This window comes from Panthera tigris, chromosome B3, assembly GCF_018350195.1.
Source record: "Panthera tigris isolate Pti1 chromosome B3, P.tigris_Pti1_mat1.1, whole genome shotgun sequence".
NCBI lineage: Eukaryota > Metazoa > Chordata > Mammalia > Carnivora > Felidae > Panthera > Panthera tigris.
This window is the reverse complement of record NC_056665.1, coordinates 124,326,877-124,351,490: the sequence shown is the minus strand read 5'-3', so window position 1 is coordinate 124,351,490 and position 24,614 is coordinate 124,326,877. Positions and strand designations below refer to the sequence as shown.

The 24,614-nt window shown below is 36.6% G+C and overlaps 1 protein-coding gene across 13 annotated transcripts in view; it reads left to right on the top strand.

Moving 5' to 3' along the window:
* CEP128 (centrosomal protein 128) overlaps window positions 1-24,614 on the top strand; it is a 388,434-nt gene that overhangs the window by 293,664 nt on the left and 70,156 nt on the right. For 11 of the 13 annotated variants that reach the window (XR_006219018.1, XM_042990256.1, XM_042990257.1 and 8 more), the window contains one exon: window positions 19,071-19,120. Coding sequence is in view for 12 of the 13 variants with exons in the window: in XM_042990256.1 (XP_042846190.1) it covers window positions 19,071-19,120 (50 nt within the window). In the remaining variant the exon portion in view is untranslated. Of the gene's footprint in view, window positions 1-1,501; window positions 1,660-19,070; window positions 19,121-23,572; window positions 23,606-24,614 lie in introns of those variants that run through there. The other 2 variants (XM_042990264.1, XM_042990266.1) reach the window with 2 other exon arrangements.

The following is a 24,614-nucleotide window of genomic DNA, read 5'->3' as shown; positions in this document are numbered from 1 at the left end:
TTAGATACAGCCTTTGATATTGATAAATATATATATATCAGTATCAAAGTAAGGTAAGAGTACAGGAAGTAATGATAACAGAGAAGAGTGTGTAAGTAGTGTTATAGATCTTTTTAGATCAGAAAAGTCCTCTCTGATAAGATGGCATTTGAATAGAGATCATGTATATATATACACACACACACGTACATATACACATGTATTTGTGTATATATATGTGTGTGTAAACATATATATACACACATATATATAATAACATAGTGTCCAAGAGCCACATACATGGTTTCCACATATATTCACATATGAAAGTGCTGGGAAAAGAGGTCATTGTTTGGAGTAGAACCCTTGAGTCTGTTACAAACTTGTACACTTGCCTAAACCTTATGGATTAGATTGCAAGTATAGGACATTCTGTTTCCCAAAGATCACAGTTTCTACTTTAGGGAATCTAAACAATGAGCATTTTCCTTTCCTTTCTCTGTTTTATAAGCCTAAACTTCCCTCTAGCCTGTCAGTTATGATTATATGTACAGTTCCCAGCTAATGCAAATAAGAGAAGCTGCTGGTGGAAATAAGAGTTATAAAGAGACTTCCAGAAGTATGGTGGCAACATGAAATTGATTGAGTCAGTGTGCTGGTTGAGGTCACAGAGCATGGATTCTTTGAATATAGCTACAAGTCACCACCATCCACATCTTTTGCATTTTCTGTCCTATTTTTCAGTCAAAATGCTGTAGATCTAGAAGCCAAAAAAAAAAAAAAAAAAAAAAAAAAAGACAAAATGCCTCTGTCACTGTTTCATGATCAACCCTAATGGGAAAAGAAAAGTTAATTAAAATCTATGAAAATGAATCGAGTAACCTTTAAAGATAAGCAGTACAATGTAGCCAGTGTTAATATGACAATTTGTTAATGGACTAGGCAGTTGTAATCGGTTTTAAAAATAACTTTGAAAATTTTTTACGTTTAAACAAAAGTTACTAATTAAAGGAAGCAATGACCTGTATGTGAGGTATCCATGAAAACCATTTGCCATCGGAACAGAACACCAAAGAAAACACTCATTTAAGATTTTTCTTTTCATGCTATAATCTTACATTGGAAACTGTTTGGGTTTACTCTTATTTTTCTGTTGCCAGTTAGTTTAGTATTCTTTAATCCCTTCTATTTGCATGAGACACACATTTTAAATTCTCATTAATAGTAAAGGACTAAAACCACTAAAATCCCAATCCCACCTCTTCGTGAACTGGGTTTGGTGTACTCAAATGCCCTGTAGATCATCTGTATAATGCCTCATTTGGGGGAGAACTATCCTTTGAAAACATTCTTGGTCTTGTTTTTTTTGTTTTTTGGGTTTTTTTTTTCTTTCTTTTTTTTTCTTTTTTTTTTCCTATTGCCTTGACACTGACAAGGAAAGAAACTGATCTGGCAAATGAAAATATTTGTGTTATTTAATCCATGTGTAAAAATCCATTTTGTGCTGTTTTTCTACTTCCAGATGAAACAGTTGATTTAACTTATTTATTGGAATGTAAAAAGGACTCTGAATAAGAAGATATAGAAGAATTACTGTAATTGTGAGGATTTGAAGAACAAAAAGGGAAGATTTGTAATTATCTGAAGTGTATTTACCCTGGGTGTAAAAGAAAACAGATAGATATCAGAGGTGAATGAGAATGAATTTGTCACATGTTCGTTATCTATAAACAGTCCTAACAATATGAATAATTACTTAAACTAAGTGAAGAATCTGTTTAGGCTTCTAAAAAGTTTTTTGGGGGTGATTGTCGTCCATATTAACTCTGGGTAGTTGTTACTCATACAGATTGAGTATGTCAACTCACAGACAACGACTAATATGTAGAGACCTTGCAACAATCCGCCAAAGTACAGCGCTTAAAGATTCAGCGCTGGAGGGATCTTTGCAATAATCTAGGCTACTCCCATTATTTTACTGATGTAATCACTGTGGCTAAGAAAGATTAAGTGGTCATTTTTATAAATCCATTAGCTAACTAATAGCAGAGGAAGAATTAGAACCCACATCTTCTGATTGTCATTCTGGTGTTTTCCACTCTACTGAGTAAACCATACCATTTGAATGGGCTTGGTAGAAACTTGGCCATAAACTTGAACATTACTGATTGGCTTGTATAGTCATGGGTTTTGCCATTATTATCCTAATTGTCAAGTTATCCCAATTGTAGATATGACTAGATTCTTCTGACTTTTGCCAGAGGATAACTACTTTTTGTTTTGTTTTGTTTGGGTCTTTTTTAAAAAAAGAATTTGTTGTTAACTAATCTGTACACGGGGTTTGAACCCACAACCCTGAGATTAAGCTACATGCTCCATTGACTAAGCTAGCCAGGTGCCCCAGAGGATAACTACTTTTGGAATAGGAAGTCTCAATTATTTCAGAAATATTAGAAGGGGGTAACATTTAGAAGAATAGTATAAAATGTAATGTAGTAAATTATAGTTATAGCTTCAGAATAATTACTTTGAAATGCTGATATTATTTCCCTATTTTGTATCATCTTGTTTGTCATCTAATGTTCCTCTCTTGAGGGACATATATCAAATCTGTGATGTTTCTAAATCGGCCCAAGATAGTGAGCTCTTAACCTCTCCAGCTGGTATATAGATGTGAAAACTAGAATACAGCAAAGTAGGAGTAAACGTTTCTTCTTTCTCTTATCCGCTTACTCTATGAATGTTTATTAAGAAATTTGGCTTTTATTGTTTTCTTACAAATCCCTTTACTCAGTAATGTTTCTTTAGCATATACAATATTCTGAGCTAAAGTTCCTGAACATGGTACTTATCAGAGTGTGAATTTGGTTACAGTTTCAAATGTATAACAATTAACTATAATGGAATAAATAATAAATTACTCTGTGAACACAGAAACCAAAGCAATGTTTCCAGGAGTATGAATGGTGTTTGGACATGGGATGGTTTGTGAAAGTCTACAGAGGATATTTGTTAAGCTGGGATTTGAAGAGTGGTTAGATATTTTCTAATTAGTGAAGTTCAGGAAGGACATTACAGATAACATAAGGAGATATTGAAGTGATGATAAAAGATAATGGTCTTGGAAGTAAACTTTGGAAAGATCCTTTATAAATAATGTACCAAGGAGTTTGGACTTTATCTCAACATGGGAAATACTAGACATCTACATTTCACCATTCTCCCCTGCCCATACATTCATGGAAGACATCAAAACTGAATTTAAGACCTTCCACTGAGCTCAGACATATCCCTGGAGTACATGACCATACACACTCTAGGAAGTCATGACCAATCGGTCACTTATGGCAGCACAGATGGAATCCAATACTGTAACTATTTCAAAGCCACAGAACATCCTTGAGCAAAGAGTGACATAGCAAATGTTCTAGATTCATCACTCTGGGCAGTCTAGGGGAGAGGTTGAGTGCTGAGACACTGAGGGTAGAGAACACAGGTAGGACACTATTGTAATTTGGATGAGAATTTCAGAACACTTTTTGAAATGGAATTTATGGAACTTGAAGATACCATTGCTTTTCTGGAAGTGTTAGTAACAAGTTTTCTCCCCATCGCATCCATTTTGGATTTAATAAAAACTGCATAGTGTGTTTCACACCACTCTGCTATAGTGATTCCTGTAAATTCAGATCAACAAAGGACTTAATTTCCAGTTATAAGATATGGGAGGGGGAGGGAATAATAACTTAGAGTCCGTGTCTTCAGAACAGAATATAGTATCTGAGAAAAAACTGGTCTCTATCCTGTCAGTGTGTGGCTATACCTAATTATATCTCTCTTGCAGGGCTCTCTAATCATCAACACAATTTATATTCATAATTAATAAATAATTATATCTTTGTACAGGTGTGATGAAATAATAATGATGATTACTATTAACTAAAAAAGCTATGTATATTATTTCATACAATCAGTATAACAGTTCCATAATGTTGGCATTTTTGTCCCCATTTGAGAGTGAAGGAAAGAGGAATATGTGGATATGGTTATATATCCAAGTGATTCTTACACTAAAGCTCATGCTGTGTATTCTTCAGCATGTCCAAGGTGTTTTTATTTTTTTATTTCTTTTATTTTAATAGTAGTACAGTGTCAAGCCATATACTTTCCTTTAGAAATATGGGTTAACTATAGTTGTCTAGAAAAGAGAAGATGGCTGTGTAGGCTAGGGCAGTTACAATGAAGATGGATAGGAAAGGGCGGATGTTGAGATACTGACCTCAAAAAGTAATTAATTAATCAATTCACTCTAATATCCATTATCTATTATTTTGTCTAAAGCCATTCTGATTTTTTATTTTTTAAGCTTTTATTGAAATTCCAGTTAACATATAGTGTAATATTAGTTTCAGGTGTAAAATATAGTGATTCAACACTTCCATACATCACTTGGTGCTCATCACAAGTGCATTCCTTAATCCCTATCACCTATTTTACCCCTGCCCCCACCCCCATCAGTTTGTTCTCCATATTTAAGACTCTGTCTCTTGGTTTACCTCCCTCTTTTTTTTTTTTTTTGTTTTTTTTGTTTTATTGCCTTTGCTCATTTGTTTTGTTTCTTTTTTTTTTTTTTTTAATTTATTGTCAAGTTAGCTAACATGCAGTGTATACAGTATGCTCTTGGCTTCAGGAGTAGGTTCCTGTGATTCATCACTTACATACAACACCCAATGCTCGTCCTAACAAGTGCCCCCCTCAATGCCCGTTGCCCATTTTCCCCGTCCCCCCAGTCCCTCAGTTCTCTGTATTTAAGAGTCTCTTATGGTTGTCCTCCCTCTCTGTTTTTGACTATTTTTTTTTCCTTCCTTCCCCATGGTCTTCTGTTAAGTCACTCAACTTCCACATAGGAGTGAAAACATATATCTATCTTTCTCTGATTTATTTCACTTAGCATAGTACTCTCTAGCTCCATCCATGTTATTACAAATGGAAAAATTTCACTCTTTATGGCTGAATAATATTCCTGCGTGTGTGTGTGTGTTTGTGTGTGTATGTGTGTATACTATATGCATTTATCTATCAATGGACACTTGGGCTGCTTCAGTAATTTGACTATTTTAAAAAATGCCACAGTAAATATAGGAGTGCATATTAACTTTTTGAATTAGTGTTTTCATATTCCTTAGGTAAATACTAGTAGTGGAATTACTGGATCATATGATAGTTCTATTTTTAATTTTTTGAGGAGCCTCCACACTGTTTCCCACCATGGCTACACCAGTTTGCATTCCCACCAACAGTGCCTTAGTATTCCTTTTTCTCCACATCCTTGACAACATTTGTTGTTTCTTGTGGTTTTTTATTTTAGCCATTCTGACAGATGTGAGATGTATCTTGTGGTTTTGATTTGTATTTCCCTGATGATCAGTGATGTTGAGCATATTTTCATGTGTCTACTGGACATCTGTATGTCTTCTTTGGAAAAATGTCTATGCATGTCTTCTGCCCATTTTTGAATTGGTTTGTTTTGTTTTTCAGTGTTGAGTTTTATAAGTTCTTTATATATTTGGGATACTAACCCTTTATCAGATATGTCATTTGCAAATATCTTCTCCCATTCCATAGGCTGTCTTTCAGTTTTGTTGATAGTTTCTTTTGCTGTGCAGAAGTTTTTTATTTTGATGGAGTTCTAATAGTTTATTTTTGCTTTTGTTTCCCTTGCCTCCAGAGACATATCTAGAAAGAAGTTACTGTGGCCGATGTCAGAGAGGATACTGCCTGTGTTCTCCTCTGGGATTTTAGTGTTTTCATGTCTCACATTTAGGTCTTTCATCCATTTTGAATTTATTTCTGTGTATGGTGTAAGAAAGTGGTCCAGTTTCATTCTTTTGCATTTTGCTGTCCAGTTTTCCCAACACCAGTTATTGAAAAGATGGTCCAGATTTCTGCACATTTGCACATTGATTTTTTTATCCTGTGACTTCACTGAATTCATTTACTGAATTCAGTTTTTTGGTGGAGTCTTTCGGGTTTTCTATATAGAGTATTATCTCATCTGCAAATAGTGAAAATTTAACTTCTTGCTGATTTGGATTCTTTTTGTTTCCTTTTGTTGTCTGGTTGCTATAGCTAGGACTTCCAATACTATGTTAAATGACAGTAGTTTCATTGAACTTTTTATTATGAGGATAATTTTCTATTCACATGAAGTTGTGAAACTATTGAGAGATCCCATAATATATAAAGATCCCCTTACCCATTCTCCCCCAATAGAAATATCTTGCAAAACTATTGTATAATAACACAACCAAGATATTGACATTGATACAGTCAAGATTTAGAACATTTCCATGGATACAAAGATCCTTCATGGTACCATTTATGGCTACACCCACTTTTCTTCTACCCTCAATCCATCCTTAACTCATGGCAACCACTAATCTGTTCTCCATTTCAGTGATTGTATTCTCCATCTGTTTCATTAATCTATGCATATATACCTTCACAAAGACCACACAGTCTTGATTCCTGTAGCTATGTAATAAACATAGAGATTGAATAGACTGATTTCTCCCAGTTCACTCTTCTTTTTAAAAACTGTTTTAGCTACTCTTGTTTCATTTTCTTTCCATACAGATTTTAGAATAATATTGTCCTTTATATTGATTTAGAGAGAATTGATAACTTTATGCTGCGAGTCTTCCAGTCCAGGATCACAAGATGTCTCACCGTTGTTTTGTGTCTTTCAGCATGCAAGTCCTTTACGTGTATTGTTAAATTTACACTTAGGTATTTCACTGGGGGAGAAGGGTCTTTTCAACTGGTACTATAGTTTTTAATTTTGGTCTTCACATATTCATTCTTAGTATGTTGAGATATGATCAGTTTTTATATGTTTATCTTGTATCCTGTGACCTGGCTGAACTCACTTATTGATTCCAAGAGCTGGTTTTTATTTTGAGTTTTTGTTTTTGGTGGGGTTTTTTTTGGCAAATTCTTTGAGATTTTCTATGAAGACTATCATGTCATCGGCAGATAGAGGCATTTTTGTTTCATTGTTTCTGATTTGTATACCTTTTATTTCTTTGTTGTATTGTATTGGAGAGATCTTCCAAAACCATAATAACTAAGAATTGTGAGAAAGAGCATTCTTGCCTTATTTCTGATCTTAAGGGGAAAACATTCCCTTTTTCACCATTAAGTATAATGTTAGTTGTAAGGTTTTTTTGTAGGTGCTCTTTATTAAATTGAGGAAATTCCCTTGTATTTTCTTTTCTGAATTTGTTTTTTAAAGTCATGAGTATTATGAATTTTGTGGAGTAGTTTTTATATATCAATTGATATAATCATGTGATTTTCTTCTTTACCCTGTTAAGATGATAGATTATGGAGATTGATTTTTGAATATTGAGTCAACCTTGCATCCTTAGAATAAACCAACTTAGTCATGATATATAATTCTTTTTATATGTTGTTAAATGCTATTTGCTAAAATTTTGTTACGGATTTCCGCATCTGTATTTAGGAGAGAGCTGCAGGTTTTTTTCTTTATTTTTTTTTTTAGTTATATTTTTGGTACTAGGGGAATACTGGCATGATGAAATGAATTGGGAAGTATTCCCTTTTTTTCTGTCTTCTAGAAGAGATTGTGTAAAATTGATGCTAATTCTTTTTTAAACATTTGGTAGAAATCACAGGGAATTCTTACGGGAGTTTTACAATTATAAATCCCATTTCCTTAACACTTACAGGCTAGTCAAATTATGTATTTTATATTGGGTGACTTATAGCACTTTGTACTTTTTAAAGAAGTGATTTGCCTCATCCATGTTCTCAAATTTATATATGAAAAGTTGCTTGTAGTCTTCCTTAATATCCTTTTAATAGCTACAGTATTTGTAGTGATATCCTGTTTCATTCCTAATATTGATAATTTCCCTCCACCCTCTTTTCTGTCTCAGTATCACTCTGTTGGTCAGCCTTGCTAAAGGTTTGTCAATTTTCTTGAACTATGTACGGAACCAGCTCTTTGTTTCATTAATTTTTTCTATTGTTTTTCCATTCTTAATTTCATTGATCTCTGTTATTTGTTATTTCCTTCCTTCTGCTGCTTGGGATTTATTTTGTTCTTTTTTGGGGTTCTTGAGTTATAGAATATTCATTTAAGACCTTTTCTCTTTTCTAATGCATGCATTTAGTGCTATAGATTTTCCTGTCAACACTGATTTGGCTGTGTCCTATAATCGTTTTATTCAGTGTATGATATTTTTTTAAATCTCCCTTGAGACATTATTGTCTTTGACCCGTAGATTATTTAGTGTTGTTTAGTTTCCAAGTGTTTAAAGGTTTTCCTGATATTTATGCTTAAATAAATCTTTGATATGTGCTTGTATCTATTCTGATGATTTTCTATCTAGTTGTGCAATTGGTTGTTGAGAAAGGAATGTTGACTTCTCCAACACCAATCTTTCATTTTTCCATTTTTCTTCTCAGTTATATCAGTTTTTTCTTCACATTTTGTTTTTGCAGATTTGTTTTTTGGTATATACATATATAGGATTGCTATGTCTTCTTGGTAGATTAGCTCTTGTTATCATTATATATAATGTCCTTTGCTTTTTCTGTTAATTTTCTTTGCTTTGAAATCTACTTTGTCTCGTACTGATCTATCATTCATGGTTTTTTCATTAATGTCTGCATGGTGTATCTTTTCATTTTTTACTTTCACCCTGCTGAATCAGTATATTTCAAGTGAGTTTTTTGGGGTATCTATGTGGCTCACTCAGTTAAGTATCTGACTTCAGCTCAGATCATGATCTCACAATTCGTGGGTTTGAGCCCCACCTTGGGCTGTGTGCTGAAACTCAGAGCCTGAAGCCTGCTAAGGATTCTGTATCTCCCTCTCTCTCTGCCTCTCTCTCTCTCTCTCTCTCTCTTTCTCTCTTTCTCTCTCTCTCTCTCTTTCTCTCTCAAAAATAAATATTTAAAATTTTTTTTTAAAAATTAAGTGAATTTCTTATAAATAGTATATAGTGGGGTCCATGGATCATATCACAGATTTTTTTTTTTTGAGAGAGAGAGAGACTCTTTTTTTTTTTTCAGTTTATTTATTTTGAGAGAGAACACGAGAGAACATGTGCACATGAGTGGGGGAGGGACAAAGAGGAAGAGAGAGAGTATCCCATGCAGGCTCTGTGCTGACATGGGGCTCAATCCCATGAACCATGAGATCATGACTTGAGCCAAAATCAAGAGTCTGAAACTGATCTGAGTCAACCAGGAACCTTGGATCATGTCATGGATTAATGACAGAGAGGTCATTAATCCAATCTGGCAATTTCTATTTTTTTAATTGGTATATTTAGACCATTTTCATATAATGTAATCATTGATATGTTAGAAGTTAAGTCTGCCATTTTTGTTTATTTTTTGTGTTTTTTATTTCTCTGCTTTTATTAACCCCACCTTTACTGTGGGTTTTTTTTTTTTTGAGCATTTTTTTTTTGTTTTTTTTTTTTTAATTCCATTTTATCAGTTGTGTTTTTGAGTGCATCTCTCTCTGTGTAACTCTTTTGGTTGTTGCTGTAAGCATTACATTGTATATACAGAGTTATCACAGTCTACTAGTATTGTATTTTACCAGTTTAAAGTGTAGAAATTTTCTTTCTTCATGTTCTTTTGCCCTGGCTGGCCCAGTCAGTATAGCATGAGACTCTTGATCTCAGGGTCGTAAGTTCAAGCTCCCATGTTGGATGTGGAGCCTACTTAAAAAAATTAAAATGTATATGTATATGTGTGTGTGTGTGTGTGTGTGTGTGTGTATGTATACATATATATACATATATATATATATATATATATATATATATATATATAAATGTATGTACTATAAATATTTCCTCTATATGCATTTAGAACCATGTCAGATACTATTCAAATTTTTTTTGTCTTAACATCAAACATAATTTTATTTATTTTTTTATTTAATTTTTATTTGCTTTTTGAGAGAGAGAGAACAGGGGAAGGGCAGAGAGGGAGAGAAAGAAATCCCAAGAAGTTTCTGTGCTGTCAGCAGAGCCCGATGTCGGGCTCAAACCCACGAACTGTGAGATCATGACCTGAGCAGAAATCAAGAGTCCAACGCTCAATCTACTGAATCACCTAGGTGCCACCAAACATAATTTTAAAACTCAATAGGAGAAGGAAAATCTATTGGATTTATGCATATTTTTTATTACTGTGTTCTTTCTTTCTTCCTGAACTTCTAAGATTCTTTCGTTTTTAATCATTTCTTCTCTTTTCTTAGAGAACTTTCCACAACCAATGTTTTAGTGTTGGTCTGCTGACAACAGATTATTTTAATTTCTGTTTCACTAGCATTCTAATTGTTTTCCCCCATAACCAATTTATTGTTTCTCTCTACTGCTTTCAAGATTTGTTCTTCATATTTGTTTTTCATAACTTTGTCTGTAATGTATTTAGCATAGATGTAGGGTAGACCCAGGAGTCTGAAATGCCTAGGAATCTGAATGCGGTTTAGTAGTAGGTGCATCAGGACACCAGCACAAACTTTTGTATCTTCCATAAATCGATTATTGAAGAACAAGTCAAATACCTAGGATTTCTATGGGCCCAAAAAATACGTACTCACTTATAAGCATAGAATCAGAATAGGGCCTAAAATAAACTGCCTTCCTACCTATGGAATTTAAATAAAAACCAAACTTTCTATTAGGTGGACACACTTTAGAGATAGTTTATGTAAAAAGAAGTATGATTTTATGCCTAGGTTTGAGCATATGAAATTTATTGTTGAAGTGGCGTTTACAGTAGATTATAAACTTCTCTTGCTCATCTTATTCATTGTCACATTAATTCCATTGACCACGACAGCCCTGAAACCAATTTAGAACAGTGGCTTTTGGATTAATGTGTATGTTTTTACTTTCTCTGCTTGTGTTGCTAATAAAAAATGATAAGAATCTTATTTGTTGGCTGAGTCAGAATTTTTTGTTCTATATCGTGGTGGTTCTCCAAGCCAGGGCCAAGACTGAGATGGAATGGGGTAGATTGTTGTGTTGTTTTCTGTAGGGTAGCAGTTTTGTGGAGAAGAGGTTTTAAAATCTCTAAAGTTGTCAAGATGGAAAGTTTTACCAGCAATGAATTGGCATCAAATAAAACATGAGTACCTGTATTTGGATGTTTTACCACATACCCAAGACAGACAGTGGATTGTAAACCTTTCATTTATTGGACTATTTGGGCTCCATCTGTAGACCAGTATGTTGTTTCAGCGTCTGAGACAAACCACAGAGGCTAGCCATACTTTTTGAATGTTGTTCTTCATTTTAATCTGTGTGTTTTCTGTGGTCAGTCCTGATGAGAAAACTCTTAACTCATTGTGGTATATCCAGATATGTACCAGTGGGTGGCAGTAGATATGGCAGAGTTCTCAGTAATGTAGTTACCAATCATAGATGGAGTCTAAAAGCAGTACACTTGAAGGCTTTTTTTTTTTTTTTTTTTTTTGCTTATTTGTTTTAAAATGCATCTGATTATATTTTCACACATATTCCTGATTTTAACAGGCATACTGAAGGGTAATTTTTAAAATAATAACAGCTAACATATAATTCTTACTATGTACCAGACACTATTTTAAGTGTTTTACATATATTAATTTAAAAACAACACATTTGATTATTTTTGAGATATTTGGGTTAATGTAAAGTTATATTATTATCCATTTATCCCATTTACATATATTAGTGTGATAGAATAGAAAAACATTTGCTGATAAACATTATATCACTAAGTGGAGGAACTATTCAGCTGTCAGCCGTTCATTTAAACAGATTTGTTGTTGTTTTATTTTGTGAGATATTCTGTATGTTGTGTGTTGAACACATCTTGCCAAAAACAACTGCCTTTTCCAATGTTTTAAGTATTTGCTTTCCATCAGAGCCACATCTTTTAATGTCATCTCCCAGGGTTGAGGAATTTCCTTTTGGACAGCAATTAACTATAGGTCTTCTCACAAATTGTTACACAATTTGGTTTCACAAAGTTTCCTTTAAGTTTGGGAAAGCACTGGAAAATGTGTAAGCATTTATGACAGAGTTTGGAATAGTATGTCCAATACTATTGTCCAATACATCTTGAAAGGCAAAGGATACCAGTCACTTGTGTGCAGGAAAAAGTATTGGACCCTGGTCCAGTTTAGAAGCTCTGGGCTCAGGTTCATGCATTTCTGTTCACTAGCTGTGTGACATTGACAGAGACTTTTGCTCTTTGGGAACTCAGTCCTCATCTATAAAATGCGAGGAGATTGGATTAGATCAGTGGTTTTCAATCAGCATAATTTGGAGCTTTATAATAGCTCCACCATGGCATCACAGGCGTTGATCTCAAGATAGAAATGAAGTCCCAGTAGGCTGGCCCCTAGGTCCTCCCTTCTGCTTTCACCTGAGAAGCTTCCTTCAGCTTTTAAATTACTGCCTTTATTTATAATATACACTGGAAAGTGTATGTGATTTCATTTGTAAGACAGAATTCTACTTGTTTCATTTTTTTAATGTTTTTTAAACTTTCTGTGTTTTTTTTAACGTTTATTTTTGAGAGAGAGAGACAGAGACAGAGCACTAGTGGGACAGGGACAGAGAGAGAGGGAGACACGGAATCCAAAGCAGGCTCCAGGCTCTGAGCTGGCAGCACACAACCCAACACAGGGCTTGAACCCACAAACCGTGAGATTGAGACCTGAGCCAAAATCGGACGCTTAACTGACTGAGCCACCCAGGTGCACCTCTACTTGTTTTTAAAAAAGGATGAAAACCCTGGGATTAGGTTATTTCGATGGTCCTTTCTGTCCCTAAAGTATTAATGATTCCAATAACTAGGGAGCCAAAAAGAAACAGAGAAATTGGGCATTGACTTTAGCCTGTTGCTAACATCTTGAGTATCCAGTATACAACTGTGGGAGGCTAGGTCCATCATTTATGACCTCTGAAGGGTTGTTGTGTGCTCTTTTATTTGATGAATTTTATTATACCACAACTGCCACCCACAAAGATGAATGACATAGATTTACTTTTTAAAGAGCTTACGTTCATTGAGAATTTACATTATCTATTGTTTTTAGGCAAATGTCAGGACACAGAGTAATCCTGAAGAGGAGCATTGATTACTAAGTGAGATATAGAACCCAGAAGCTAAATGCTTTTCTCTGCTATCATTAATTCGGCATACTCTGCTGCCAGTGTTACTCTGTCCAGTGCTGCTGTTATAAATGTTGCTGTATCTGAAGCCCTTGTTTCTACAACTTTTTCTGTATTACCAGCTGAGTGGGGTTATAATATGGACGAGATATTTTACAGCAAAGATGAAAGGGAAAATCTACTCCTTTCTAAACTTAATCTCCAATCTTTCTATGAAGGGTCAAGTTGCTAGATAGATTTGTTGCTCAGGTACAGCTGGACATGATCCTCCTTTTAAAAGCAAATAAACAAGCAAACAACCTATCTGCTCCCTTGGCTACTAGGAACCAGAATCAATATAAAAATGTGTCAAACCTTCTTAAACAGCCAGACCACTAGTTGCAAAAACTGAAGGAAGTAGTACAAGACTGTCTTAGCCAAAAACATGGTCATGATATATTACCCTGAATGTGCCAGAGAAATGCAAAGTGAAACAAAACAACACAACACAACCAGATTCTCCACTTCTCATCCACTGATGTCCTGCTTTTTTAAATGGGATTCCCTCCCACATGACCATATGTCATAATGAGTTAGTATCAGCTCATTTAAATAGTTGGAGCCAGTCCAAGGAAAACACACAGGACTGCTCTGCCCTTTTCACCAAAAAAAAATCTTTCATTAACTAATGTTGATGGAAGCACATTTAGCCACAGCAATTTGCATCGCAGTTGAATTGCTGTTTGTATTGAATAGCAGACCAGAGAATAATAAAGCAACACATGAACATGCCAGTGAGCAAGGGAGCAGAGCATGCTCTGATCATTGGTTCTAAAGCTGGTAAGAGCAAACAACAGCAAGATTGCCTGTTCTAACGAGGGGTGTACTAGTCACACTCTGTTGTCACAGCCTTATGTCACGTCAGCCGTCCAGAGGTCTCACCTACATTGTCTCATCTTGTGGTTGCCACAGAGTAGTTGCTTCTCAGCAGGGCCCACTGGCCATATTTTCTCGTCACAGGTTAATAACCCCGTTCATCATCCCAAAGGCATGTACTTGAACAAAGGAACTAACAAGTGAGCAATTGCACAGAGCAGTTATGTTGGTGGAGAAGACAATTTTGGGGATCCAAGTTAAATAGCAACCGTAGAGAGGCAGTAGTTAGGGAGGATATGGATATGAAGACATCGGAGCCCTGATTGTTGACATCAGAGAACTCCTAAAGGAAATCAGAGGAGTAGGAACATGCGCAATTTTTAAAATAACAGTATGAAGAAAGGTACAATTAAGCACTGAGTGGTACAAATGAGAGCACGATATGATATATACAGCAAGAAGATTAGAGAACAAAGTGCTAGCTGTGGCTTTAGCACTAACTAGGTAATCTTGGGCAAATCATTTGCCTTCTCTGTATTTATTGTAGGATGAAATGCTTCCCTGTATAATAGAACATTCTTGCCAATTTCGAGTTCTCCAAGTTTCTGAATAAAGATAAAAAAGTTCAGTACAGCCATACAACCAGAGACTTTTAAAACTGATGGCAATCCAACTAAACCTAATTTAAGTATAAGTAAAACGAAGGAAAGGAAGGGGGGGAGGGAAGGGAAAGATGGAAGAAAGGACGGAAGGAAGGAAAGAAGAAAGGAAAAAGAAGGGAAACAGTTGGAGGGAGAGAGAGCTAGAAGTTCGGGAGTTTTGTGGGCTTCAGGCAAGGGTGGATCTGGTCCTCAGCCAACTCTTTGTCTCTTGGCTCTATTTTCTTCTTTACCAGCTTTGCTGTTTTACAGGTTCCTTTAAGCATAGTACAAAGTACAGCCTTGGAAGCACCAGGCTAATATAAACTTGTGGCTTCAGGAGAGAAACTCTACTCATTTTTGCCTGTCCTGGGCAGGGTTTGTTCCCTTTGTTGTTAGTGGTCCATCCTGGGGCCACTTTGGGCTTGAGTTGACGCCTAGCTGGAGGGGGCATATATATAGGAGGATGCTGTGGCAAGACATGCTGTTAGCAAGTTAGGTAACAAGTGTTGGTGCCTCGCTGGTTCCCACAGGTATCTGTGTGTCTAGGCTGGGGGCAGGGGAGAGGGAAATGGTACCCCCTAGCTCTTTTATTCTTAGAGAAGTGCCCTAACGATCCCTGCCTGTCCAGTATATACTCTGAGATTTTTCATTTCATACTCAGGCATTTTTCAAACTATTGCTTTTATGCTATATCTTTGCAAGGCTCTTTGTTTTACTGTCTCTTTAAGGGTAGAGACTCAGTTTCCTCTCGCCCTCCAGGCTCTCCCAGAGTCCAGCCTGGTTATTTTTCAGGTTCCAGGTATTGAAGTGCCACTGACCGTACCACTGACTGAACTCCCGAAATTGTGCCCCTCTAGTTTGCAAAGTCAAATGTTATAGGAATTCCTCTTCCCTGTGCAGGTTCCCCAGGCCTGGGAGCCTGGTCTGAGGGTCTGTTTCTTTCCCCTCTCTGTGCACACTGTGTCCCTGCCTTCTGAGGATAGTCTGAGGACCTGTTTAGCTCCCAGTCTATCTCTGCCCTTCCTACCCTCTTCCAAGTGGCCTCTTCTCTATGTTTAGCTGTGAAGCGTCCATTCTGCCAGTCTTTGAATCATTTCCTGGATTATTTACACTGATGTGGGTATTACCTAGTTGTTTCCGTAGGATGAGGTGAGCTTAGGGTTCTCCTACTCTGCCATCATTCCCTAAAGCCCAGGAGTTCTATATTTTTATTTAAAAATTTTTTTTTTAATTTATTAATTTTGAGAGAGGGAGAAAGTACGAGTGGGGGAGGAGCAGAGAGAGAGGGGGAGAAAGAGAATCCCAAGGACGCGCAACACCATCAGAACAGAGCCCAATGCAGGGCTTGAACTTACAAACCATGAGATCATGACCTGAGCCGAACTCAGACGCTTAACCAACTGAGCCAAGCAGGCACCTCTAGGAGTTCTTTTATTTTATTTTATTTTATTTTATTTTATTTTATTTTATTTTATTTTATTTTATTTTATTTTATTTTATTTTATTTTATTTGAGTTTATTTGAGTTTATTTGAGTTTATTTGAGTTTATTTGAGTTTATTTATTTATTTAGAGAGAGAAAGAACCAGCGGGGGGAGGGCGGGAGGGAGGGGGGACAGAGGAACCAAAGCAGGCTCTGTGCTGACAGCAGAGAAGCCTGCTGTGGGGCTCAAACTCGAACTGTGAGATTATGACCTGAGCCGAAGTTGGATGTTTAGCCGACTGAACTACCCAGGCACCCCAGGAGTTCTATATTTTAAATGCCAATTGTAGTAATCTCTGTAGTCGTTTTTGTTCAATTGTCCAAAATCAAGGGTTGCAATGGTATTAGTTTTGCTGGAAAGCAGCTTGATCTCTATGCATTTGGAGAAAATAGAGAACATAATTTTTAAGTTGCAATAATACTATGAAGTTCTGAGGGTGATGGAGCTTCTTTACATTTATAATTTTATCAAATCTGTGAGTTGAGCTTGACTCTATAGGAGATCCAATACCCATTAGTTATCCAGTAAGTTTTAGCTGTTTGGTGTTTGCTGTACCAAGCTGACTCTGGTGGAATGAGATCAGTTTTCTATGATTGGTTGATGAACCCTACTGTCCACCACTCCAAGTCCAATGTCCCATTTAACAGTGTAATTCATTACAAGGGGCCTAACTTAGAGAACCTTCTAATCTTGTATGTAGAAACTATCCTTCCTGTTCCTTGTCTTCCTGGGATTATCAGTGAAGGTGCTCCATCCTTTCCCCTAGCCAAACAGTAGTCAAGAGATGTGAGCGAGTCTCATTAGCTCCTCTCTTCATGGAATTTGGAGTGGAGTGACACAAAGATTAGAGACACCCAGGATAAAATGCCCATTAGTTCATGCTACTTACATCCCTACCCTTCAAGACCAGTTGTTATTCTCTGCAGAGTCAAGATCCTTTCTCCCAGGTATCTATTAATTACTCTTATATACTTCTAATAAATCTGCAAGCTTCCTATACAGTTAACAACTGGTTGCTGTAAGTTAGCAAGTGCTGGGTACCAAACCATCCCCCAATTCCATTCTTTAGGTCTGGATTCTGTGAATTGGACTTGGCCCTGGACTCAACTGGGCAGTTTGTCTGGTCTCCACTGGGATCCCCTTCTGAGTCCTCTGTGGTCATCTTCAGGCCAGATGAACAGCTATGCTTCTGGGCATTTGCTAGCTGCCAGTTAAGGCAACCTGCAGGGCGTCTTAGGTGGGAAGAGTCCTGGGCTCTTGTTATCTAGCAGGCTGTCCTGGGCTTGTTCGTAGAGTTCCAAGTAGAAAAATGAAAATCTGCAAGGCCTCTTGAACTGTCAGTACAGATTGGCACAGAGATGCTTCTGCTGTATTCTCCTTAGCAAATCAAGTCAGGAAGCCAGCCCAGATGTGAGATGTAGAAAGTAGATGCACGTGACCTCTTGATGGTAGTAGCTGCATTGTCACAATGCGAATGAGTAAGGATTCAGAATGAGGAATTTTCGAAGGCACTTAAACCATCTACCACACTCTAAGTTGGTTTCTGTATTGTTAAAGAACCTGATAAGCCTACCAAAAACCCCCTTAAAAATACAGCCTAATGCATGGACTTTCTCCTCTCTCTTTTTTGATGTAACTCTGATTATGGAAGGTTTAGGAGCCAAAGTTAACTCTTCTGTGGGATTCAGAGCAAAAATTACCTGTTATCCTGAATCCCAGTGCATTGTGTCTTGAGGGGATTGTTTGCAATTTCTCTGTAGCTGAATTAGCCATCCAGTCTCATCATCAGTTATATCATCTACCAAGTTTCCTGAAGTTTCAGCCTGTTCAGCTATGACCTATACCAGTATGGCTTGGCTACTTACTCGCTATAGTATTGCTTCCTGCTGTATGTAGTATAGCACTTGCTAAAAAACATTTGCATTTGCCTTTCTGGGATATATATTGAATTTCTGTAAGTTAGTTTCCTTTTGTGCAGCATAGCCTCTTGGTGAGCAATATCAATCATAGAGCAAGGCAAATGCTAATATTAATGTGCACTGCTGTAGGTGTTTCTTGCCTGTTTTCATCCAACTTCTGACTCAACCCAGCCCTCTTTAGGTTTGTGAGATCTAATAAGATCATAGCACAGGGTGGTAAAGCTGCAGGCAGAAAATTCTGCTTGCCAAATATATTTTCCTTTATAGCAAGTTTGTAAATTAATGTGGGGCACTGAGATACCATAGCTGTATACATGCATTTAGACAGAACTCTCTTCAGTTGACTACCCTCCCTTCCAGCCACTAATTTCTCTGAGATGATGCCAAGCTCTTGGTCAGATGTAGCTTCAATGCTTCCCACCTTCTCAGCGTGAGATGATAATTAATATGACTTTACAGCTAAGGTGGTGTTCTGCTTCCATTAATAACACCCATTATTCTAAGATGTTTTAATTTGGTTATAAAAATTGACTCTGGAGGTGGAACTTGGCTTGGATGCTTATTTTAAGAGCAAATAGTTTGTTTCTCATTTTTCATTTAAAAAAAAGTTTTGTTTTGTTTTGTTTTTTTAAAGAAAATGTTGTATTACTTTGGAGTTATATAAGCACTGGGCCAAATTCCTAAAATATTGATACGATTTTGGATTTGTAATTTAGTCAGTTTTATTCTCTGGTATCTCCATCAGAGTCAAGACCTCCCAGGGCTTCTCAGCTAGCTTAGGATTGGTAGAGTCCAGAGCTCTGCCCCATCCTATCAGTTGGGATCAGAGGGCATTTCTTTTACATTCCTTTTCACACTTAAACACAAAATTCTCTTTCCAGGCAACAGTTTATACAAGCTATTGACTGAAGTGGGTTTGATAGTGAGAGGCATCTCATTTTCACATTATCCTGATGGGTATTTTACTTTCTTACAGATCTCCTGGAGGAGACCCACAGAAAAGATGAAGAGATGGAATCTCTGCAGGTAAAGTAAATTCTCCCATAGGTCAGGTATCTTTGGGATAAAAACATTTGTTTTACTCTGTTAGGCTTTATTGTTATCACATTCAGACCACAATGCCAAATGGAGTGAAAAATAAGTCTGAATTTTAAAGCCTAAGTTGGAATTTGCTTCCTTTTAGAAGTGTTTGAGAACATTTATAATCTCCTGAAACAGAAAGCCAACTCAGCCCCTGTGCTACTCTTGAAAGGAACCTTTATTTCTTGGTAGAGCTTAATGGGAGGTGCAGCATTAAGAAATGAAAGCAACACTTTGCAAAGTCACTTCCCCCAGAACAGGGCTGATAAACGAGGATGAATTCAGGGAAGGCACATTCCAAGTGAAAGTCAAGACTATTCTGACTCCATGAATGTCATCTACCAATGACCAACCGAGGATATTAACACATATATGGAGCTTAAGATTTACCTTTTATGCCTCTTAATTCACTATGGATTTATACACAGTTCTCGGGCTAGAAAACTGTGTTTGAAAGATTACTCCAGAATTTTAATTGGCAGTTCCATGGCATGAGCAATTGATGTTAACTTGGCATCTGACAGTAGTAGTTCTCTCTTCCTTTTACATTGGGCTCACTTGCAAATGGATAACTCAAGAGTCTGTCTTTATTAGGGGAAACATAATCAGTTATATTCACATGACAGAACCAATTCACTTAATGTCGCATTGGGGATTAAAAACAGTAAATAGTTGGGACATTTAGAGTTCTTCCTGGGCCTGGAAGCTGTAAGGTGGGACTGAAGAGTGATTTAATGAGCTAGCTTGAATGCTTAGGGGTAAAGATGTTTGCTTCTGGCAAATGAAGGATGGGTCAAATGAAGCCCCAAGAGCAAGGGGAATGTTCTGTAATTGGGGATTCTTCTAATTAATGGTGTATTTGTTAAAAGAAAATTATATTAATCTAAAAATGATGAAGAAGAGTATAGTTCTATATACTTAAAAAAAGTGGCATGTGTTGGCCACAATTCTGTACAGATTAAATTCTTTTAACATCTTGAGCTATAGTCAGGTTGAAAAGAAACAGCCCTGGTTGGTCCTGTCTGGGGCTAGGAAAAATCTCAAGTGTATACTCATCTTGTCTATCTCTGAGAAATTAATATCAGAGTTATGAAAAACAAAGCTTCTATGTATACTAAATATATATATTGAGAAGATAATAAAGTCTTTTTAAGGTTCTGTGGTTATACATTGTATTTGCCCACAGTAGCACATAGAAACCTATTTGTTGAGTACATAGTACATACACGGCCTTTTGAAATGACAGCACAAACCTTTTTAAGTTTATGTCTCTCACAATACAAATGCTGGAACTGGTAATCCTGTTAAATTTAATAGCCTAAGTTTCTGCTCAAATATTTATGAAGAACTGGCAGCATTTTCTACCAAAATGTCCAGCAAGTGCAGTAGAATGCACCAGCCAACTAACAATGGACATGTATAGATGTAGAGTATCCAGTATGATGTCCAGCAGCAGGAAAGTTCAATGTTGGCACTTTGTAGTGGCAATTAGTGCCCGATAGTAACACTCCATTAAGAACAAAGAAACTGACACCTCTGAGAATGTACAAGAGTACAGAGACACATCTCCGAAAACCTTTCATTTTAACACAAGGAAAATTCAGCAAAAAGACCTATATTCCTAAGTTTCTGTATTCAAATGGAAATACCACAGGTGATACTTTTGAGAAGACAAAGTATTTAGGCTGAAGTCCTACAATCACACAGAACTTTGGGGAGTCAAAGGCAAAATAGTTTCAAAAACAAAAACAACAATGGCAAAGGATTAGAAATTGACAGCTTTGAATTTTAATAGTGGTTCTGCTTCTGGGCAACTTTGAGTAACTCAATTAACTTTGCTGTGCCTATTTTCTCATCTATAATATAAAATCATAAAACTGTCTTCCAGAAGTATTTAGTGTGGATTAGATTATCCTAGAAGAGAGAGATAAATATTTAATTCCAATTTGCAGTGATAACAAATCCCCATGTATCCAAATTGGAGTCAGTTTTATTTACTCATTATCATCATATAATTATGTATAACAGACATTCTGTATTTAATGTTATCCTCCTTAAGGATAGAGGGGTGTTTATCTCTATACCCTTTCCAGTTTTCTCCGAGTAAAAGACGTTTCATATATTCATTGAACAAATGCTTGTTGAGCACCAGTTCTGTGTAACACTGTACTGAGTGCTAGGGATACAAAGGCAAGCTGCTTCTACTGGATGCATTCCTGCCCTGGGAAAGTATCTGTTATATAATAATAAATGGTGTATAATAAAATATTTAAAAATGATATGAGAGGGGATATGAGTCACTGTGGGAACATATAATAAGAACACATGTCTTTGGTAGAGATAGGATAGGTTGGGTGGACATGTAGAGGGTTGAAGGTGGGTAGGGTGAGTAGCAAACCAAGTAGGTTTCCCAAAGGAAGCCAATATTTAAATGCTCTGGCAAGTTTGGAGGGAAGATTGGAAGAGTTTTAGGCAATGTGAAGGAAGTAAAAGAACATCAATTTCATGTTTGAGGAAGTAAAAGAAGTTTGGTATGGTAGAATGTAGAATTGAGAGAGAAAAAGCAAAACTATAGTTGATTAGGTAAGCAGAGGTCTAAAGAACCTCATAAAGGAGTTATAATTTTACCTTTGGTATATGGGGAACCAGTTAAAAATTTGAAGCAAAACAACAACATGATCAAGTCTGCATTTTTAATAGGTAACTAACTGGTTGTAAAGTCCAAAATAATTGGGAATATTCAAGATTTAAACCAGAGGGACCAGTTAAGCAGACATTTCTGGGAGTCTTGGCAACAGAGGATAGTGACCTGGATTGGGTGGTAACGGAGAGTATGAAGAGGAGTGGGTGGTTTCCTAGTATATTTTAAGATCTAAAACTCCATGGAACTTTGAGATTGGTTGTCAGGAAATAAAAAGGAAGGGTTAAGAATGACTCCTAGGTTTCTTGATTGGGCAACTTTGCGGATGGTTGTGCTAGTCAGTGAGAGAAGCGGAAGTTGATTAGTTCACTTTTTGATATTTTCACTTTAGGGGCCTTGAAACATCCAAGTGGCAGTGTCAAGAGGAGGGTTCATACCTGAGTCTAGAGCTCAGAAGGCGAAAATTGAACATGCAGAGTTTGTTGTTGTCAGATTGATCTCCATATCATGTAGATGGTACTCAAATTCCTAGGAGTGGGGCACCTAGCTGACTCAGTCAGTGGAGCATGCAACCTTGATCTCAGGGTCATGAGTTCGAGCCCCACATTAGGCATAGAGCTTACTTTAAAAAAAAAAAGGCATAGGAGCAATGAAAACTCCCCAGGGGAAGTATGTAGATTAAAGAGATGAAAACTTAGGCCAGAGCCATAGGGAACACTAACTCTTAAATTTCAAGCTAAGGATGAAAATCCTGCAAAGCAGTCTGAGACATAGAGAAAATAATCCCAGGAGAGCATAGTATCATGAAGCATGACAAATAATATTTCAAGGGCAAAATAGTCAATAAAACTGGGTAAATATTTGTTAAATTCTTGAATCTACGTGGATAAGGGGCTTAGATTTTAAAATTAAAATTTACCATACAATAAGTGGTAATTTCCTTTCAAACCTGTGGAGCCACTCTCCTCTTTCAGGTTCCCAAATATCTACTATTTAGCACAGCGCCTCACCAGAGTAGGTACTCAGTGAATTTTTGTTACTTAGTAAGCAAATGAATTCCACATTGCTGGACTCGTATTTAGCACCAATTTGTGGTCTCAGTAAGTTCTACCCATTAAAAAACAATAACCATCCCTGTCCTAGAGTTCATTTTCTGTTAAAAAAAATTTTTTTTTTTTTGGTGGGGGTGCTCCTAAGTTCTAGCATTCCTGTGTATACACACACACACACACACACACACACACACACTTGATTTCACTCTCCCTCCTTTTCTCTATCTTGCTCTGTTTCCCCTCCCTCTTTGAATGTAGTATTGAACCAAAGGTCAGTAAGTGAGTAATTTGGCACGAGTAGCAAGAAACAGTGGGCAAAGAAAAGGAAAAAATGGCGAGGGAGGCAGGCAGCAGAGAGAAGAGTGTTTTCAATCTTAAGAAGAATCACAAACAATGGAGACAAACATATTTAACAGTGATTTCTAAAATACAGCTGGTAATTACCAGAATTCTTCACTGGAGCTTAATATTGTCTGGCTGGGTTGTGTGTGTGTGTGTGTGGCATTCATTTGCAGTTACATTGTTTGCTGCTCTTCTTAAAAACAAAGTATTGTCTTTGACCATAAATGTGTGGTATGGTATCAGAGTCCTATTTGCATATGGGTTTAGGTATATTGAAACAAGCAAATCCTTTATTAATCCGCTCTGAGATCAGCTGAAATGTTTTAAATAGACACAAAAGGTAATCCGTTTCCCTCAATTTAGGTGAAAAATATTCAGTGACTGCCACCTTACTTGTGATGACTGGTAATGAATGGTAGGTGCTGCTATTGTTTTTTGTTTTCGTTTTTGTCAACTACCAACCTACCTGACTCACCTTTCATCACTTTCTTGCTTTGTGAACCCCAGAGCGCAAATCACACCAAAGGAGTACCCTGCTTGGTTACAAAAAGCTTCAAAATGCTACCTAGGACAGACAGTCACTAAACAGAGTATCTGGAAAACGCATATGCCCGCCTCATATGCTAACTCATTTTATGTCAAATAAGATAAAACCAGATGATTGTCCACATGATTTTTCCTATTCACTTTCCTCTTTTACTAAGCCATCTTCAGTTCACTTTGAGGCAATATCCATGTCTATAGATTGGGGACAGTAATAATACTGACTTAAAAGGACCTTAGAGAGGATTAATTGGGATAAGAAATGCATAAACCTTGGTGCCTGCAGGTCTTCTATAAATATTAATTCCACACACTGACTACTTGTTTGTACCTACTGTGCACCAGACATGGTGCTGCATAATGGAATAAAGTAACAAATGTCCCTTTGCCTTCCCAGAGCCACCCTCTCCCTCTCTCTGACTCTACTCACTCCCTCCATGGGCAATCATGATTTTAAATGAAGATTTTAGTCAGATTATGCTAAAGAGAGTGTTGTGTCTTTGGATAGCTACTAAATATAATGAAACAGTGAAAACAGTCACAATGTGGCGATAATGAAATTGATTATATGGGCCAAATATGAACATCAATCATTTTTTAAGAGGAAAAAGGAAAGAAACTTTCTAGTTGTAGGATCTATAAATGTCACAAATATTTCTAGACACAGTTTCTTTAGTATCAGTATTTTCATTAGAAATGAGCTGAATCCTTCATTTAATTAAAAGCATTGGGTTTGTGGGGTTTTTTTTTTGCAGTAATATTTTTTTTTTTCTGAGACATTCCAGAAGCTACAGATGCCCTTGAAGGATATTAAGTGGCATTCCTGTGACATGCTGTTTTTCAGATGACCCATAATTATACT